This window comes from Trachurus trachurus, assembly GCF_905171665.1.
Source record: "Trachurus trachurus genome assembly, chromosome: 18".
Taxonomy (NCBI): Eukaryota; Metazoa; Chordata; class Actinopteri; order Carangiformes; family Carangidae; genus Trachurus; species Trachurus trachurus.
This window is the reverse complement of record NC_139909.1, coordinates 28,522,637-28,544,568: the sequence shown is the minus strand read 5'-3', so window position 1 is coordinate 28,544,568 and position 21,932 is coordinate 28,522,637. Positions and strand designations below refer to the sequence as shown.

General features: G+C 42.6%; 1 protein-coding gene across 1 annotated transcript; it reads right to left on the bottom strand.

The window, feature by feature from the left end:
- Nucleotides 1–447: 447 nt before the first annotated feature.
- Nucleotides 448–4,033, bottom strand: LOC311001257 (5,6-dihydroxyindole-2-carboxylic acid oxidase-like; the record flags this gene model as incomplete). Its single annotated transcript, XM_083992297.1, has 7 exons — nt 448–635; nt 750–896; nt 1,029–1,208; nt 1,295–1,462; nt 1,554–1,758; nt 3,021–3,343; nt 3,679–4,033. 7 exons carry the CDS (start codon nt 4,031–4,033, stop codon nt 448–450), a joined length of 1,566 nt encoding a protein of 521 aa, XP_083848423.1.
- Between the last annotated feature and the right edge of the window lie 17,899 nt (nt 4,034–21,932).

The following is a 21,932-nucleotide window of genomic DNA, read 5'->3' as shown; positions in this document are numbered from 1 at the left end:
CAGCCTGACTAGGATCAGAGTTGAGCACCATTTGTTGGCGTTGCTATCACACCAACATGTTCACTTTATTTGAACACATTTTCCATTTTCAAATTTTCCAGAAATCTGAAAATTGCTAAGACACAACATTTGCTATAAGTCATAGGTTACCCTTAAAGATTTCTGCATGTATCTTTATCTTTCTATTAAAAACAAGTTAAATAAGTCATTTATGTCATATTTTTGTTAAGGTTTCAGTGTTTACATCTGCAATATTTCCAGTATTTTTAATTGAAAATGAACTAAACCAGTTTAAATAGGGACATGGATGCAGTATGAATATGATTTTCAAGAATCTACACATTTTCTTGTGAGAAGAGATTCAGGCTTTAACACACTGTGCAGCTGTGTCATTGCAAAAGTAAATAGACGAGGCACATAGGTGAGGCTCATGTTCAAACACAGATCTTAGACGACAGATTGGCTTTTTTCATCGTCGTACCGCTGGTACTGATCCCCGAGCAGCGGCTGGTGGCCCTCCATCTTGTAGGATCTGGCACGCACTGCACATGTAGTGGCGGCAAAGACCAGCGCAACGACCACAAGAGCGGCGACTATTGCCATGGTGATGATTTCAGTCAGAGTGAAGGGTTGACCTAGAAAAGTTGAAGAAGATGATTACTGCCCTCGTCATCTGCATTAATTCAACGGCCACATTGAAAGCAGCACCACAAAAACGACATGGATGTGGAGGTGATCTGAATGCATACCTGGCCAGTCAGCCTCATAAGAGTAACCCAGATTGTCCGGTGCAGTTACAAACATCTCAGCGTTAGTCACTGGAGGCCAGAAAGGCACCATGTTGTAGTTTCTGTTGTGCCCAATGGGGGCATTTTCTTCCGGATACACAGCCGTACCTGTTGAGAAATACTCAACATTAGCCCACAAGCCGCTCATGATATAAACCGAGTAAAGAAAGGCAGATATTATTTTAAAAAGATCAATAAAATGTTGCTTTTAATGAATGATAGTTTTTCTGATAAACACACCTGGGCTGTGTCTCCTCAACCATTCATCAAAGATGGCGTCAGTGTAGGTGTGGAGCAGGACAAAGATGGGGTCGTTGGGTGAAAGGTGGGTCTGACCCCCGGTCCCGTTGAGGAACAGATGGGCCAGGTTGTGGAGGCTCCTAACCACTGGGTCATAGTTCCCCTGGGGGGCGCTGTAGCCTGACAAAACAATGTGAAAATGCATCAAGAAAGAGAAACACGGTGTAAAAACAGGCAGAGAAAGAAATGTCTTGGTTGTCACTAACCTTCAATTGTGTTTCTGAAGCTTTCAGAGGAGGTGGAGTAGTACGGCGGCGTGTCAAACGTGTTGACCTGCAGACAGTCCACCACGTCCTGGGGCTCTGGGAGACGTTGGACCATCGGCCTGTTGACATTTCCTGCTGGGTTCCTCCTGATGGGGGTTGTCTCTGTGCCTGGGAGGACATCAATGGAAGTCAGGTTAAAGCAAGAGAATAAAGAGGAGGACCACAGTAACACCACACGGTAAAAGAGCAACAGTCTTACTGTTGCAGATGGTTCCTAGTGTGTCATAGTCCTCGACGCTCTCACAGACCACCCTCCACTGGGAGAAGAGGGAGTTGGCGCTCAGGGAGTTCATGTCAAAACTGCTCCTGGCTCCCATCAGGTCATCTGTGCAAATGTCACAGGTGCTCCCACCGATGGCAAAGTTCCAGTAGGGCAGGGCGAAGCTGGGGTCTCGCAGCATATCCTGGTGGTGAGACAGAAACAAATGAGAGGGGTGGCTGGGTTAGTGTTTGTGAATGTGAGGATCAGGGCAGGCAACCAGAACCAGAGCGCCAAGGTTTTGCAGCAGGAATATAAGCTTCCTGGAGTTTGCTGGAGGCTTTATGTCATTGTGCTGCCAACAATATATTCCAATCCCCTTGGGTCCAAGTATCCATGAAGTCTCATTTAGTACTGGTGTCATAAGGCGGCGGATAAACTGGTTATCTTATTCACACATTGCGATTTCCTGTTAAGACATATAACAATAGCTGTGGACCATGCATGACTAAGCCATTGAGAAAAGTCATGCAATATATATATATATACTGTATATATACACACATATACAACACACAACAACACAGAGTGCATTTGTAACCAGAAAACAGTAAACAGATTAAGGTCATTTAGACATGTTTGACATATTGATTACCTAGTGCTCTTACTGACACATATAAGTGATGTCATACATGTGTCAGTGCAGTATTTCGAAGTTAAAATTATTCATCAAGCTAAAGGGAAAATGAACTCTTTGTCCACCCATGAATCACTGACTGTTTTCCATTGAAGAACCATGGCTAAATTACCAAATCCCCTCCTGAAACCCCACAGTTTTTGATCCAAAAGGCACTAATGGATCCTAACTGCTGCTCTCAAAGCCAGCCATTAACGCACATGAAAAGGGTGAGGCCACATAATTTCCCCCACCAGAGAGAAAAAATAATTCACCACATTGTTAAAATCCACAATGCAAACCAGATAGGATTTAGTTGTAACAGGACAAGAGGCTGGCGTATATTTTGAGTCATTTTAGCTGATGTGGTTCATCCTGATCTCGAATTGAAAACGAGCCCCTTCTCCTCTCAAACCATCTCTGTCAGTGTGCTTATGCAACAGAGCAGAAACAACAAGCCTTCTGCCGTTTTGTCCAAATCGATGGTGCTCTGATCGAATCGAATATGTGCCCATAAAACACTTAAAATCTCATTCTGTGAGGTGTTCGGGTATTAAGGCGTGAAACTGTCGTCAATTGTAATTTCCTGACAAGGCATTACACAAACAAGGAGGAGAAATGACAGATGTGCTGAAGTGGGCTATTAGTCAGTCAATAAAAATGTGGATAAACTAGTGATGAGATGATTGCCCTCAGGCAATAACACTATTGTCTTTATATTAAAACAGCCAATCAGCTACTACACACTATTGTGTATATATTAATAATGTCATTACTCATACACCTCTCACCTGCATGTCTCTCTCCAGCTGCAGGAGGTGGAACCTGTGCCAAGTGACGAACCCGGGTCCCTCATGTGAGAAGTCCACGCCCCCGAAACTGGCCTGTCCCGGCCCCAGGAACGTCTTACTGACGGAGTAGTAATGGGACCACACGAAATAATTGTAGATGGTGATGTTCTCAAACTGCATGGTGTTCCCGTCGGGCCCGAAGATCTCAGCGTAGCGCCGCGTGGCGATCACCAGCTCCGGGTGCACGGTGCGCTTGGCTTGGTCCAGCGCGCTCACAAAGGCACGCTTCTCGGCCGCGCTGAGCAGCATCACGTTTCTTCTTACTGTGGGATTACAGCAGCGAAAAAAGAGGATTAACATTATCAGTCATTATTTATCTGGGGATGGGTTTTTTTAATGAGCAGAAGCGCAGAAAGGCATAAGAAGCAGCGTTGATTCATTTTATTCTAATCATTTCTTCATTCTTGGGTTGTAGCTATTTCAAAAGTCATTAGACTTTATTCACTGGGCTCTAATTTGAGCGTCTTTTCTAAAAGAATCTGTCTTCATCAGATCACAACAGAGTGATGGAAATCAACTTAAAAGAATGTTGAATCGCAGTGAATCCTTATGTGACTGTACGAGTCTATTAGTGGAGATAGTAGAACTGATCACTTACCAACAGAAACCCGCTGGTCACAGTTGGGCCCGGTCCAGCCGTGTCTGCAGCGGCCGCAGTTATAGCCGCTGAAGTTCCCGTTACACTGACAGGTGCGGTTGAAGTACCGGCCGGGCCACCGTTCCCGGTCGTCGCGTCCGTCGTGGGGGTACTGGGGCCCGTGGGGCCGCGCGTCCACCGAGATGGACACGCACTGTCCGCGGCCCATGCTCGCGCCACACGGGTCGTTGTTGAGTCCAGAGGGGGACGGACAGCACTGTCCACTCCGGAGCCCCTCGGGGGTCACACACTCTCTGGGGAACTGAGCGCTCACCCCCACCGCGCCCACCAGCACCAGAAACCAGCAGCGCCACATGATCCACAACGCTCAGCAAACTTTACGCACGGCTGCGGCTGATGGTCACTCTTAGCACCTTGATATGTATCTGCCAATATGCACTCGTGTTAGCCCTTCATCCAAACTGGACGCGCATCACCTCAACGCTGGGGTAATTACCTTCTCTTTCAGCCGGAGTGTGTGTGAACCTCCCCTCCCATGCGCCCAGGCCCCTGCTTGTATTTCCCCCCAAAGCAGCGAACCGTCGACCTTAAATACCGGATTAGCGCATGACTACCCGGATTTTCTGACTGCCGCGTGATCCCATCACATAACATCATATTTCCTACTGGGGATGGGGGGGGGCGAAGGTAGTGTGATCCGGTCATGCACTTTATTCTTCTTCTAAGCACTCACTGGACTTCTGCAGTTGCAAATGAGCCCAACATGAGATGTCAGGAAGTGTAATTTATGACGATATATTTTCATATTAAAACTCAAATTGTAATGAATGGCTACATAACCACGCACACTTTAATGCTTGTACATGAACTGTAACGTTTCAGCACGGGTGTTTGAGCACTGTATGAAAATTAATTTGTTGTTAAGTCATAGTTTTACAAATGCAGCCCCTGGTACCAAAGTGACCCACAAGTAAAATAATAATTTGTTTGCTGCTGCAAGCACACTGAGAGGTCTTTGTTTAAATGGTTTACTATTGTAAACCCTTGCTTGGCCATTATTAAAAGTAAAGCAGAAACACACCAAATAACCCATTTAGAAATCACAGTTGTCCCATGGAATAAAAATTCCTCCCACTGTATAAAATACCAGAGTCTAATCTTGATTAAGCCTCAAAGGTTCATGTGTTTGTTAAAGTGATCATATTTCTGGTCATTTGACTTCTCTGGAAGCCCCCCCCCCCCTCACCTCGGCCTCTCCCTCCCTCCCTCTCCCCCTTTCTCTCACCTCCTCCTTTTGCCAAGCCCTAGGCTGCTTTTCAGGCCACGAGCATGTGAGATATGCAAGCATGAGGAGAATGTATTCAAGAAAAAGAGATCTAGGAATTCCAGAATACTTCCTATTGTTCCGGTATATTTCAAACCGAAATCAATCAGACATATCAAGTGTAAATTTTCCATGCATCCCCTATGCAAAACGCTGTGAATGGCGTCAAAAACGAAGTGCACCATTGTTTCATGCTGTGCCATGTTTGTCTTGCAACAAAGACAGTTTATGGGACGATCGGTCGGAACTGATTTGATTCGCAGCACAATGTCCCTGGAGGCTTCTCTCTGTGTCTTTATGCTTGGAAATGACATTGAATTGAATTCATTAGAGTCTGCTGACAATGGTGAGAACAGCGGACTTCCACTGACATGAGACATCTGTGTTTGTTTGGTTTGAAGGTACTTTCAGATTACAGACAAGTTGGAAACTTTAAATTATGCTTCATTCCTCTACCTGAACATGACATGAAAACACCATGACCACTGTAAACGCATCCATCTTTCAAATGTCACTCAACTTGTCCAGTCTCAGAAAACCCTGATGATGCCATCGGGGTTATTTCCTCAGACTTGATACTGTAGCTTCTCTATCCTTGTTTTCCATGCTGAGCCCTACTATTCATGGCTGGCTTGCTGATATTCATGTGTAACATCTGCTGGAAGCCCTCCTTTAAATGAATAAGTAAAAAAAAACATTTCACAAGTAGAAAACCAAGTGTAATGATTTTCCGGTGAAAGTGGAGTCAGCAAGTTTAAAAATGTGTTTAATTATGGTGAGAACTTAGCTCTCTCCTCTGCTGCGAACATGTTTTTCTCCCACTTACCTTTTTTGTGCAGCATTCATTTGAATTCTCCCTCCAGCGAGAGCACTGTTTGTTTATTTGCTTCACTGTTCTGCAGGTGGAGGAGTTGGGCTGAAAACAACAACAACAACAACAAAAACTTTGATTAGTTTAAATGAGTTGATGATACCAGTGGCGTAATCTGGATTATTTCAGTCTGCTGCAACTATAACCTGGAGGCAGTTGTGGGGTGAGGAAAATGATTGGCTGTTATTGTTGACAAAACCTGCAGCGATAAACCCGATGGAGTTAGAATGTAGGGCAGGATCAGTGCTGGTTCCTACCAACGTACCCACAGTCTTACACTGACTGCAGGCTTCACAATGTAATGGGGTTGCAAAGAGGCCACCGGATAGTTTGAACAATGGTGTTTAATTAATAATCAGAAATGATTTCACAAAAACTAGGACATGTATATCTGATGTGCTTAAGGGAATCAACATCCATTAATAAGGGAGCGGATGTTCATCACAGCGAGGCGATGGGGAGGTCTCTCAGCAAAGGGAAGAACAAATCAGTGTCAGGTTTTCAGCTGCGTCGACTTCAAAGAAAATTAATGCCAGCAAGAGTGAAACTGCAGCGTTCTTTAAAACAACACAACAGCCACTAAGGCAGCGTGATTAGCCGTTAAATAGCCCCATTAGACGCAGCCATGCTGAAAACAAACAGAGGAGGGGGACAACTTTATACTTTTACTGGAGAAGTAACTGTTGCAGTCACCCACTGCTGCATTCGTTTGACAGGTGTGGTTAGTATTTGCTTTTACCATTAAGATTTTTTACATCAGAAACAGGACAAGACACAATAAATTGTTAAACCAGGCCTTTGAAATGTCTTGTGACTCCTTTTCAAGATAGAATCTGATTGAGGCCTCTTGTCATGTTTCAGATGTCTCTGAGGTTTTTTGCCTTTCCACCAAAGAGTGTTTTTTTCTGGGATGGTTTGATTGAAATAACTGCTCAAGGTTTAAAGAGGTTTACTTTTACCCATGACCCATGACCTTTCGGCATGGGCTCCACCATGGTCAGTTCCAACAGTAAAAAGCTGCTTACACTTTGTTGTATATGACATTATAATATGTCAGTCACACTTTAGTTACTTTTATTTTTCATCATCCAAATGTATTTTTTTGCTGATACTACTTTTAGAACATTTTTACTCTGTCAAAGATGCCATCTGTTGTTTGACAGATTTTGCCCTAGAATTTAGACACTAAGTTATGGAGCTGAGCTGTCAACTGTGAACTTTGTTTGTTGGAAAATAAAGTTTAGGGTATAATCTTAAAAACTGGCATAATTTAAATGTACTACCCCTCAGGCTTATAAAACACATTATAACAATGCAGTGTTTTCCAAAGAGGTGAAACTTTTGCCAGTGTGATTCAATTCAACTAAAAAGGCAAAAGATTCTTAACCCAGTCACATGTGTTTCACATTGATTATCATAATTCCAGTCTGGATGTATCGCTTCATAATTGGGGCGTGACGGCGAGGATTACACAAAGCTAAGCGCTAAACTCATTCTCATGGAGTACATTTGAAAATACAAGCACATTCCTTGTATATGTGCAGTTCCCATGTTCCCCCTGGGGGCTGATGGGAGGCCTATTAGCCTGTCAAGGTTGTTATGGCCATTTAAACACCATTTGTTTGCAGTCTCCATCTAATTCTCAACATCTGAATGAGTGAACAGTTATTCTGACCTTCCAGTCTCCTACTGGCCCTAAATGAATTTTCTATGATTTATCATCATGATAGACTTGTGGGTATTCAATAATTCAAAAAGCAGTTGATATAATAATGCACTGCACTGTCTCTAAGGTCACATTTCAGGTCAGGAGGAGCCAGCTATTTACTTTTGATTGGTCTGTGAGAAGCTTTTATGTTTATCATCTCCCAGCTGAACATACAAATCACCATGCCTGTGTCAATATAGTGTACATGCACAGAATATGGTTCTACCCCAGCCTATTATGATAATCAATTATCTTTATTTTTAGCTATAAAATCAGTTGCTGTCGTCCCAACTATGTCAATTATTTTTCAAACTCATTCACATTAAACTAGATGAACAAGTGTAAACACAAATTATCACCAACTACTCCTGTGGTTGCAATTAACATTAGCATAAAGAGTACACCAACACTATATAATTATACAAAAACAAGAAAGTCCTGGCTTATAATGATTTTGAAAGCTACTACATTATTCTGCCATGAGTTCTACACGTGTACACATCTCCTGTGTGTAAGTCCCGTGACCAGCGCTCAGCCAGCCTCCCTTTCATCCCTCCTCTCCCCCGCCACTATTCTGTGTGTGCTCACGTCTGTGCATGTGTGTGAATAAACCTTGGGCAGGATAGAGGATCATGTGAGAAGATGTGACTCGGGCTTAATGGTAATCCTTGCCTTTGGTAAAAATGGCACAGTGGGAGTCATTAAGAGGGAGCTATAAGAGCGGTTCACATGACTGTCTGCCTATCTCTCTCCTCTCCTCTCCTCTCCTCCCCTGTCCTCTAAGACAATGCAGCCTGCAACTTCTTGTCATCCTCTTTCACTTTGACATCACAGGCTGCCTTCTCTCATTTTCATTTCATCCCCTGCTTTTCCTCGCGTTCATTTGCCTCTATGCAAATTGGGGAAAAACAAAAAGTCTATATTTTTCACAATCTCAAAGAAGGAGTCCCATGTGGACACGCTGTTGTAGCTTCAGGCATCTATGGCATAACAAGGCTGAGTCTACAGTCAGGCCAGAAGCTCTGTGAGGCTGCTGTTAGGCACAGCAGTGCTTTAAGCTAAATGGTAACATCAGAATACTAAAGCACCCACAGTATAAATGCTAACATGCTGATGCCTAGCATAATATTGAGCACGCTCACCTTATTTGTCTAGCATGTTAGCTTGCAAATTAGCACCTAACTCAAATTAAGTACAGCTGAATCAATTCGTTTGTGGGGTATTTAATAATTAGCAGTCATTTTGATGAATGAAAACTCGTGGGGTGAACAAAGTTATTACAATTCATCCACAGGGGGACATGAATGTGTGTAGCAACTTTCATACAGTGAACCAAACCACAAACGCCAAGCTAATGGTGGCTTCAGGGAAAGTCAGGACATTAAACAAAGTTAGTGAGATTCTTAGATATATACAATCTACTGCCAATCCTACAGTTGTTATGACCTATGACCTTCCAGTCTGGAATTAACTGACCAAAAGGCCAACACTGCCGAGACCAGGGCCACACTTCTAGCAGGGATAAAAACAAATCAGCTGTATGGGGCTACACAAAAAGCCAGATTCAATAGAAAATGTCAATCTTGGAGACAAAATCTCTCTGATCTCCGATTGCTACACAGTGTTCATATAAAAGATAAGGCAGCCAAAAATGATTCTATATTAGTTTTTTATACGCTCTGGGCAGCTGTTAGAACAATCACGTTTCAAATCATAAAAATGTAATTATTCCATTATGAACAATATATGCACGACTCCGAGAACCTTATCGTGCACGTAGGATGAGTTTTACAGAAAGTTTTACAGAAAGTTCACCACCTAATTGAGCTGGGAGTGAACGGAGGTCCCGCGGGACTTTCTGCTTACGGAATGAAGCAGGCTCATGACTAGAGCCCTGGAGGTATAGGGCTGGAGCAGTGTGAGTGTGTGCGAGAGAGTGTGTGGGGGGTTCTTATCTCCCTGCACCTTGCAGACTGCACAGGTTGTTTTTGTTTCATTTTTTCAAACTGCATGCACATCATTATTTGTATATACAAGCAGCTAAGACTGCAAAACCCTCCTCTGGGCACAAAACAATGAAGGATGTGCATTTTCTATTTTTCCAGTTTTCCATCTCAAATGAAATACGGAATGATGTGTGATATAAATACACAGTAGGTCTGTTACCTCATAGCGACAACATTTCTTACATTAATTTGTAGTGGTCATGACTAATATATATTTATGCTGAGGAGAAATCAATTTGGATCCTTGAATGAAAAAAAGAGATACTCTATTAAGGTTCACACTCTATCTGGTGCAGAAATAAAAATAAGCCGGGGGAATAAGGGAATGCATTTCTGTCGCAAATCGTATAAGCCTGTGTGCTGGGAGAGACAACAGAGACTTTTCAACAATAAAATAATTAATTCTCACAATGGCGTTTTCTTCTGTGATAAGCATATTAACAGTCACAAGCCTGAATTCCAACACAAATTAGTTGTGCTTTGTGTGTAGTGCTGAAACGGCTCTAGATGTGACTGAACGCAACTACTTCTGGATACAACTTCTTAAAGGGCACTAAATAAAACAATGAGTGAAACTTAGTTGAATTTGTTTTTTGACAAACATCCATTTGACTTTCTAATAGAGCTGTGTAATACAGTGTAGTGACCAGCAGAGGACAGTGACATCTCATGTAAAGACTTTACACCACCAGCAGCTCTGGATTGAACATCCATCTGCTGTACACAAACCATCACGTAGCTGTAAACAACAAGCTGAAGTATTTCACTTCTAGATGTAAATTTCAAATGTTTACTGCCTCTCTTAACTCAACATGATTAGAAATGTCCTATTTCCATGTTTACAGACACTATAATGCAAGCGGAGTCTTTAGAGTTACAGATTTACCTCCCACAATCACATTGCAAAGCACCAATGAAACACAGGAAATGTGAAAAAGGTTAGTTCAAGATAAATATCGAAAATGAAGACGGAGACAGAAGGTAAGGTAAAAGTGCTTCCTCTACAAGCGAGCTCAGAACTTTCCGGCGCCTTACTTCACACCAGTTTTGCAGAAATACAGGATAAGCATTTCATGTGTGAGTCAGAGAGAACTTCATTTGTTCCGCCAGGGAACTTCTCAGAATGTAGTGCCAGTTCGTGGTAGACTGACACGCTGATGAATAGCAAAAGTTAGTCCCTCAAATGAAGGCCTCCGTGGATATCGGGATACTGTCTACTTAGCACATGCACCAGCACCTTAAATCTGCTGCTTTCCAATACCAAAGCACTTCAGGTGATTTACATAGCAATAATTTAAACAGCAGAGGTGCTGTGACCGAGCGTTAGCAATAAAACACAGAGATCTACCGCCCAGACTGCTGCTACCACTTGATTGCTTTTTAACAGTCATTAGTCTTGCAGGAGCCTCTTGAAAGGGCATCATTTTTCGGTCAATCCTTTGCTTTCCTTTGCAGATTTTTTTTTTCCCACTGATGTATGAAAATGAGGGAGGGTATTGACAGGTACTGTAAATGGGAGAGGTCAGGGTAATTCAATGGGAGTCGGCCTGTGTCACAGATCATGGCAGACAGCGGCGGTAATTAGTGAGGAACACTAGTCTTGCTCGGGGATATAGCAGGAAAACAGCTGGTTTGGAAGGTTCTGCCAGCCTCAGCCAATTAAAAAGCTGCACAGAAGTAGATGATGACAGGGATGGAGTCGGTTCATCATTACTAGAGACATACACAAGACTTTTCAATAAACCTACGCTGGGAAAAAGGCAAATTAAAAAGAATGGTGCAGTCACTGACCATATTTGGTTGGACTTATGGATAGGGATGGTTTGCTTTCTGACTCTAATATAATAGCAAAACAAGAGAGGCACAAAACTGGAGCTAGTGACCAGACTTCATCCCAATTAACCACCACTGAGGGATTTTGGACTGACATGTTAGATGGCAGTGGTCACTGAGGCTATTCTGATGTCTCATGGTGGCCCAATACTAAGCCTCATTCAGTAGTCGTCTCTCGAAGTCGTCAACTGGTGACAAGAAATGGCAATTGATTAAATTGCCATTTCTTGTCACCAGTCTGCGTTTGGTGATACAGCCTATTTCCTGGAAATTCAATTGAGAGACTGTTTTGTTTCTGGGTAATTCGAAAAACAAAACTCCTGACAAATAAGGTGCTTCATCCCACTGATGCATCAATTCCATTAATCCAATTTTCTGCTCTGCACTTCATAGATATTAGAAGGATAAAAACACGATCTTGGTATAAACAAAGGCAAAACCTCACATTATTTATGTCCATGACATCACAGTCACTGATAAAATCCTCAGATGAGCACAGCAGGGCTATGACCACTACCAGTAAAAGAAAAAAACAAAATTTACAATTAATATGTCCATTATGTGCATGAACTTGGATGTCCAGAGAAATTATCATATGAATTAATCAACTATCTCATCTGATATACAGCACAGTTGCACATTTTACTACGATCATAGAACAAACAGGTGTTATTGTGTACATTCTACGCAACCTCACTTTCTAAATCCATTCATCTGTCATCATTCGGGCACATCATTTCCTTTTCTAAACCACCTAGCACTGTCATCACCTTGTTTTCCACATTGGTGTCCCCTCACAGCCACCTAGAGCCCAACAGCCTCTATGAACAATGGAGCTGGAAGAAAGAGACAGAAGATCAAAGGTAGTGGGGAAGGCTTTGTGAATTCCCAGATCTGGATGCTACTGTGAAACTTTTGGACAGATGGCGATCGCTGTGTGTGCGATGTATGGCCCAGGCTCTTTGAAAGAACATTTTGGTCTTTCCTTATTGGGTAAAACAGAGATATCTCTTATAATGAGCAGCAGGTGTAGTATATATGGAGAACTTCACCTAGGCGGTGGGCGGATGAGAGTCAGACACTGATGTGGCAGGAGTCTTAGAGGGATGAAGGCACATTGCTTGTCAGGTTGAGGCATACATGAACAATATGATGAAACTGAGACAAGCTCCTGACGTCTTCTCCTCTGATTATAGTCATAGTAGAGTTCCCTACCAGTCTACAGAAATGTCACATTCCCTTTGTACCAGGTCACATGTGAGGTGACGAAGGTTTTGTGACTCATACTAACTTTTTAGAAACGTATCCAAAATGCCCTGACTGGCAACATGTTCAATCTGTGCTCATACTGAATAAACTTCTTCCCCCACAAGTATGTGCTGCAGTTTTCATAAAGGGACATAATAGAATCCCTGTATATAGACTTGCCTTGATCTGCTGCTGCACTGTCTTTGGTTTCATGAAAACAATCAAACTTCCAAACACAAAAGAAACACAACATTTCTTTGTGATATTGTGTTACAGGCCACTTTTTATTTAATACAATGGTAAGAACATACTCTCAAAGGTCATCGGTCAGCCACTATTAAAGGCTAAGATCAAGTTAATATACTTCAACTGAGGGAAGAAATGGTCAGTCAACCCTGTCATATTTCAAGACTTGACAAAAAAGTAATGGTCGGTTATTTAATCCTTAAAGGAGGAACTCAATAATGTTGTACTTTCCAGTATTCTCAAAACTATCCAGGAAATAAGCTCTGAATCATCTGACAAAATCCACACAGAAAGCAAAAATGTCTGTATCCTCACTTCCACATCCTCCCAAATCTGCCTTCCTGCACATTTCTTCTCCCTTTAACACTCCCAGACATGATGAGGCGCCGACCAAACCTGATTCACCTGCCACCATCTCCCTGTACCTCACTCGGTTAGTGAGTCATTTATTAGCACTCCATTATGTCACGTAGCCAAATGTATTTCATTTGTTATGCGTGCCGGGGTGACGAAGGTGGAAATGTTCTTGCTAATTTAATGCCTATTGAGACAGAAAATTGGATCTACTTCAGGGAGCCGTGATGAGTGTCGCGATGCCCGAGCCGCCAATTTCTGCCCAAAAATTAATTAAAATGAAATTTCCATGGGACCTGTGACAGTCGCCCATCTCCTGTACATATTTCTTCGTAATTGGAATCACAGTTGGTCTCAAGAGGAAGAAGGGGGTTTTCTGGGACGTCTATGGGAACCGTGAGGGATTTGCTGAGGTGTGCACCAGAGAGGATTCGATTGTGCTTGGGAACAAAATAAATAAATAAATATAAAAAACCGCAAGCCTTGAAACTTTGGGACACTATAACTAAAAAGACTATCTCATTTCTGCAGGCAGGATGACTTGAACGACTTACAGTGTAGTCGTGGCACAGTGAAGGACAATGAAAGACATGTCTACTTAGACTCAAGCAGTGAGGACGAAACCAATATATCAAGACAAACACCAACTTCAGGAGAGCAGAGACAAAACCTACAGCTGTAGCAGCAACTCGTGCATAACTAATTGGCTGAAACATGAATAGGTGTACTTCAGTACTTACAGTAATATTCTGGCACAGTGAGAGCAAAACACAAATAACAGCAACAAGCCATAACGCTTTGAGGATCCAGGAGAGGCGTGTGCTGCTTCCATTCCACTGGATGCTCTTCTACAGTCTCAGCAGTGAGCCAGTTCAAACGGCAGCGCTATAAACAAATAGATGCTGTACCATCGTGGCCTCACTTTGATTTTTCTGTTTGAGTTTTGTGTCATGGGATACAGGCCTCCATCAGTGGGCCATAATGGCTCTGGGACCAGCTTCACTTTTATTACATTGCAGAAATAAACTCAAGTGCATAAGGGTGAAATTAACAGCTGTTGTTGCATCAAGCCATAACGATTTACATTTAGTGTACTCAAAGGATTAGACAATTAATTGGAAGAAAATTTAAAAAAAGAAAAAGAAAAAAAAAATGTTTTCTTCTAAATCTTTGTGCTCATCCACAACAAGTTCAGTTTATTTGGCATGTGATGCACTCTTTATTCAATGTAGCCTACTCACTGATGATGTCATCTGGGTTGTCTGAGTGTTGTTAAATGTTAAAAGAAAGGCTCTGTTACAAACTGAAGGCATGAGGTTTGACAACAGAGGGTATTTAGGAGGCAGACAGGGTGGACTGTCAGAAACTATTGAGTTGCTTTATGGGAAAACGTAGGATTCAGTGTTTTTGGAGCATGAGCCACACGGGGGACTAAAAAGTCAGGGTTTCTTGACCTCTTCTGCATCGATTTTGACCATTCTGTCTGTGTCTCATCTGTCCCGTGCAGGTCCCCGAACATCAGCAGCAGCAAACACAGCAAAAACATGGAACATTTGCTTGTTCAAGCTCTGTCAATTGTGCTGAACTGCTGTGTGCCACTGTACACAGAGTGCAAATTATTCAATGACAATCACAGGGAGGGGCAAACTCCATGGCAGAAGAGAACTGGCTACAGCACAGGCATGTGCTTCAGTCTTGCAGTTTGTGGATGACAATTATAATTTTCTACTCTAACTTGTGAGGTATTGGATCATTTGAACATTTACTGAAATGAATATGAGAGGTTTAGTGGGAATAAATCAACTATTTTGGTGGAGCTGTTAACTCACATCTTAACTGTGACACAAATTAAACAGCGCTTGTTCAGAGATGTTAACCAATTAGTTTGGTTAACACAATGTCAATGGCACAGACCCTTCAAAAAATATTGGATCTATGATGTAAAACAAAGGAACTATCCTTTCATGTGTGTCATTCTGCACTGGTCTGATTCTGATCTGATCAATGTGTGATCTGCAGTTATATCACTACGGAGAACACTCAGGCAACCCATGGAGAAACTCACCCAAATAACTGGGCCACAATCCATGTTTTTTTTTCTTTCTTTCTTTTTTTTCTTCTTTCATCCATTCAGTAATCCTTAGTAAAAGATCAAGCTGCTTTCTTACCTTTCTAGGTAGACAGGGGCTTATGTACTGTCACAGGATGGATTTTGGGTTAGACCTGAGCTGTCTGTAAAGTCTGCTGTTATTTTTTTTTTTTTTTACTCCATCTCTTTTTTTAAAACGTGGTCAAAGCAGAAGTGTTCATAAGTTAAACACAGGTTTCTATGGGAATTAAAGGCTCTTTAAAATGACTGAAGTTGGTGCAGGTGTATGCACATGCACCTTAGAGGAAACTGAGGCAAATATTAATGGAGCAAGAGGGAACCTGCAAAGGACTGGAACACAAACCCAGGGATGCAGTCTGCCACATGAAACAATCCTGCTGAATGATATTAAGAGCTCAGAGTGATCACAAAGGGAGAAAAGAGAGAATTTCAGCAGCCCAGAGACAGTAAATGAAAACATGTAACAACTGAGATTCTGGCTAATTAGGGACCAGCGCCATAAGTTTTGTGGAGTTCTTCTTAACCCACATGATAGCGCTAACAAAGCAATAAGCTTAATTAAAGATTTAAGATTTAGTTTTATCTGTTGGGGGAAAGTTACAGATTCTGAATGTTTTTATCTTTGCAGCATTAGGCTGAGCAAGTATTTGCAGTCACTATGAGGCGGATGGTGCACCCTTGGGGCCCCTAGCTTTTTTTTTTTTTTTTGCTTATTGTCAAGACTCATTACTTTGGGTACAAGAACAAGCAGCTTGGAACCTTTTCTTTAGCCATCACTGTAGGTGCATGAACTCGTGTAAAATCCCCAAACAAAACTATCTACACTCATCTGATTAGAAACTGTTCAAAAATCATTGAGTGCAATTTGGGGAATTCCAAATATTGCTTGCTGTTGATTATTTTAATTATTTGCAAGAGAATCACACTGAGCCCACACTGCACTGAGACATTTTAGTTCAACCAGAGTATTTCTTGTCTCACAGTAACTGCAGTCTGCAGTTTTATCATGTCCCATAGCTATTTCTGAAAAGCAAACAATTCCTCTATTTCCCTTGTGTGAGAAAGACAAATGTGAATAAATTATCCCTTTTTTGATATGGATATTGAAGGGAAACATACACTGCCCATCCCAAAAAAAACATCACACACTAATATTTCGTTGGACCGCCTTTTGTTTTGATTACGGCATACATATGCTGTGGCTTCTGCAATATCACGACATTTATTTCTGTCCAGAGTTGCATTCATTTTTCAAATATTCTCAATGTTGTTAAGATATGAACTCTGTGGTCACATTGGACCACATTTCTTCCTTGAAGATGATGGTTCCTTCCAGTTTTCACTCATGTGTTGGACTGTTTTTAACCCAATTTTAGTAGTTTCAGCAATCGCCTTAGATGTTTTATTTGCTTGATGCATGCCAATAATTTGACCCTTCTGAAACAGATTAACGTGTTTTCCACGACCACAGGATGTGTCTTCTGACATGGTGTTTAAAGGGATAGTAGCATTTTTTAAAAGTGGGGTTGTATGATCTACAAATAGCCCCTAAGTACTTTAATTGCAGTAGAAGACTCTCTGCACTCCTCCCGTTAGCAACGTCAGCCCAATTAAAGTACTTAGGGGCTATTTGTAGATCATACAACCCCACTTTTAAAAAAAATGCTACTATCCCTTTAAGAAATTAAGTTAGGGTTAAATAAGTCGTTGCCAGCTGAAACATAACCATCTATGCAGTAATTATCCAATGGGAAGCTCTTACCTATTAGCTTAGTTAAATCCAAGTGGTGACTTTTTTTTTTTGGATGGGCAGTGTATGTTTAACATCCTCACTGATGTTGACAATACCAGAGTTGTAGAGAAAGAGTAAAGGCACAAAGCACTCGGTGCAGGGTGGCATCCAAACCTGCGTGCGAGCGACAAAGCAGCCATGTAGGGACAATAGTTCATGGAGCCTTAGGGTCCTCTATTTATATATGGTGGTTTTGAAGGAGCCTCAGCCATTCAGACATCAGACAGAGCAGCCTTGATGCTGAATCGAAGCCACAAGGAGAGAGAACAGAGCGGATCTTCGGGGAGGGCGGCGGACTGAACGCACCTTGACACACAGGCAACTTTGAAATTTTTTAGAAGAGTCTGTTCAACAATGTCTTGTCCTCATTCCCCGTGTTCCTTTTAGAGAAATGTTCAAATACCACACATGGGCTCTGCGTGGCGAGCTGGACACAAAGGCGAGCGAGCATGTGGCGGCGTATGCAGGTGGTCACGGTGACAGAGACACACAGGCATACCCACTGCCATTTGAGTAAGAGACAATACCCTGTCTCTTTCTCATATTTAGGACGCTTACATAACCAACCATGGTGAATTATATAATGCCTCCCCATTATTAATTTTTAAATGCCTCTCTCTTTGAAGCAACTATAATTGGGCATTTATATGTTTTGTGCCTTGTCTCTGTATCAGCGCTCTCTGACGTGAGTTCAGTGGCAGCGAAACAAAAAAAAAAAAGTCTCCAAAAGCAAGAGCGCACGTTTTTTCCCCTCATTGCTATGTGGCTCAAGAGTACAGCCTGAATCTCTCCGATTAAAACTAAAGCAGAGGAGGATTCATCCTGTCATAGGGAATACAAATGTGACACGTAGCTTTTTTTTTTTTTTCTCTCTCCAGCACTCGGAAAGTTTCACAGAAAAATCGTTGCGGTTTGGGGGGGGGGGGGGGGCAGACTAAAGTGTGTTGACTCTGTGACAGCTGTCATGAAGCTTTGACAGCTGTTGTTAAGCTTTGTGTATTTTGATAGCGCTACATTGAAGGCTTCATTGCCACGGAACAGGTGTGCTAATTCACACAATGGTGAGGTTTAGGCAAGAAAAAAAAACCCTCCTCTGAAGCTATAGCTGCCGTGCTTTGACGTCACTGCGCTACTAAATTAGCTTAGGTGTCTCGCAATGTTGCCTCAAGAACATTAGCAAAGCCCAGGGTCATTCACAAAGCTGTCATCCTAACACTACAGCTCCCATCCAATGCTAACCCTTTATGTAATTAAAGTATAGGCAGTGAGGTGCACTAATGTATACTAGACAGCAATCAGGCAAAGAAAGAACAGCATTAAGCATTAAGGTTAAAGGAACACTGATAAAGAGAGAAACCAAGAGAACCCTGGTCTACACAAGGTTTTTAATTAGAAATGTTTCTTTTATATGTTTTTTAATTGTAGTGTAGCTCTAACAGTGAGGCTGAAAGGATGTGCAACAAACATTCTACCCAGGGCAAAATGTCATGTATGGCTCAAAGACTTATCACTTCATAATACCAAAGCTTTTTCAAAACCTATTCTATCTGAAAACTCTATTCTCAACACCATAAGTGGAGGAAAATTGTGCTTTTCTGTAATTTCTGCCCAACAGAATGGTGTGCAGCGCACTGCAGAGGGCTGCAGAGATTAGCAGAGCAGCAGATTAGGTTTGTTTTTGGTGGAAAAGTGAACACATTTATGGCATCTTTGTTGGGAAAAGCACACATTAAGGCATTGCACTCTGAGTTCAAATGTGAGAAATGATGGTGGAAGTCAACAGCAGGCTTACATGTCTCTGACCTCTTTGGCATTTGTTATCACACAAAAGAAAAGAGTGGGGTGGGGGGTGGTCTTTCAAAAACATCCCCACGGCTACTGTGAGTTAATACTCTTGATTATACAATGCAATCTCATAGTGCACTCTGACATGGCCAGTTTCCCCACAGGGATCATGAAAGTTTCATCAGTATTGGCACAAAGAGAACCTAAAGACATTTTTCATCATCGGTCGCCATTCATCATCCGTGGTAATCATCTGAAGTCGCAAGCCTTTAAAAAAAGAAGAAAAAAAATCATATACATATACAAACATGAATCCAGAGCTTCCATTGGCTGCTCGGCCTTCCAGGAAGTGTGCCGTAAATGCTCTGTGATTAACTCTTCTCCCCAAAGTGCAGTCTGCGCGTAAGTGAGTGTAGTAACGTTTAAAAGGAGGAAGCCAGGCTTTCTCCTCCTGCACAGTCGGACACTGAGGGAAGACTCTTCCATCATGCCATTGATCACAAATGTAGCAGTTATTGTGAGATGCCCTCAGGCCTAATTAAATATTAAACCTTTTATTGGCTCCCACAAAGGTATTTGTAAATACATTTCATGCCAGGGAAAGCATCAAAGATTCCAAATTCCCCTCCTGACACAAAGTTGCTGTTATTGCTGCTCCACCCCCACACCCCCACACCCCCACCACCCCCTCCACCCCACCCAAACCATTTACGCGCATTTAGAATGATGAAAGAGGAGGGAAATTGCCGTCGATGGCTTCCAGGGGAATGGATAGTATATACATCTCAGTCTATCTGTGAGAAATTATATGTCCGCGACTTCTATGAGGTTATGAAATGAGGTTATAAAACAATGCTATGTATAGGGGTTGGCACCCAGTTTACAGTTATTGTGATTCAGCTTATCGGATAAGAGGAAAGTCAAAGTTTTTTTTTTTTTTTTAATGAAGCCAGGGAGCAGATAGTGCTGGTTTAGAGGGCTGCACAAATTGCAGCTGGATAATGCACGTTGTTTTACAGCCTTGTGCCTGGGTGTAATCACAGTGGTGAGCAGGATTCGGGGGGAGTGGGGGTCCGCCCCCTGTTCTGCAGGAGGCAGACTCCGCCAGGGCTCAGTCAGTCAGTCATAAAAAACAGGTGACAGTGCATTGGGCATGTCTGTCCTGACAACGCGCCTTAATTGATGGTCTTGCCTGACTGAGCTGATAAATCAGTCAGTCCATCATCAATACAACCGCCAGCTATCAAGTCATAACCCCAGCTTAAATAAATGGAGGGGAGCGTGGTATAAAACATATATTGGCCTTCACTTGCTTGGTATATCCATAATTCACAGGCATAAATTACACTGCCTCTTTCTCATTGCTGAGTCTGGCTGTCCCCTTCCCTTTCCCAGACAGGGAGCTGAAGTGAGTCAGCTGGAGCGTCGTCCGGAAGAACTTCACCTAACCCAACAGTAGATGGAGCCCGTCGCATTGGCTTCATGAAGCACTCTCTCCCCACAAACATTACATCAGTGATTTATTTTCCCCCTCCAGCTCTGTATCATCACCATTACATGCCATTTATGTCATTAAGGGTTGGTGTGTGTGTGTGTTTGTGTGTGCATTCTGCTATAGGTTTCTACACCGAGGAGCACGGAGCGCAACATGAGCGTGTCATTAAAAAAGGAGTTGGTTTTCTAAAACCTGAAAAGGTTTTTTAGAAACATTTCTACAAATATGGGTCATAGGTTGCATGCCAATTAGTTGTATTTGTCATTCCCAATTTATACAGTAATTTTCCATCAGATCCCCTAGGGCTAGTCGGATTCAACTTTTGACCGCTGCCCCTCTTGAAGTTGAGTTTATCTGCTTCTGGGGCATATGTTGTCATGATTTTACTAACTGCTTCCTTTGACATATTATATAATGTCACTTTTTTCCCTGATGCAACCACTTTTTGGGAACAGATAACCTGGACTTATGTTACTTTAGAATTCAAATAACCAGCACACTGAATTGTGAATTGATATTCATTTGAACATGATTGCGTCATTCTTGCTGTGGATTCAGATATAATCTGGTTCAGCAGCACTTGACTCTCTTTCCATGTGACATTTCCATCGTTTTATATATGGCTGTGTGTCCGCACACACAGTGGACCTATCTTTTATCAACTCCTAATACTAAACCTCAACATAAAGAGCAAGAATTGATCTGCACAGTAGTGTTAATAGTGACTGAGCACTGCTGCTTCATTGTTTGTTAGCCTGAGGAACACTATGGGAGATGAACACAATGGGAGATGACATTTAAGAAAGAAAAAAAAAGAAAAAGGAAGTACTGTAGTAGTAGAAGAAGCAGTGTGGAAAGCTTCTGGCTCGAGCAGCGAGGCATGGACGGCACTTCTCAGCGCTGATTACCACCACAGCTGAGGAAACCTGTGGGTGTGAGGAAGAACCCGTTGGCATTTTGAGCTTTCTTTAACAAAGCCTGGATCGAGTGAGCTCACAGCTTGTCGCATGCTCCACAAACAACAAGCAAACAACTGGAGCTGCGTGCAACTCTGGCCCGTTTGGATGCTTCCATATATTGTACACACACGTGTGCACTCTCAGTGTCAGAGTCAGACAGTTACACACACTAGTATCCACCCTCACACTCACACACATCCACACCACACAGCGTTGGGAGTCGGCCCAGATTGGGGAAGATGCGTGGTGGAATCATCAAGCCTCCCTCTGGTCAAATCAAGTTTGTCCTGGTGTGACCAGAACGCAACGCCAGTCGAGCAGAGACAGCCCCCCCCCCCCCCCCCCCCCCCCCGCTGGCTGCCGGGTGCGAGGGGCACGCCGGGGTTTTTTTTTTTCACAACATCCGAGGGGGGGCATCAGTCTTGCGGCAGATGGATGGACGGGCGATGATTAGCGACGAGGCTGGAGCTTGGTGAAGCCGACGCGTACGAGTCTTTTCCACTGATGACAGATTTCTCTGGTT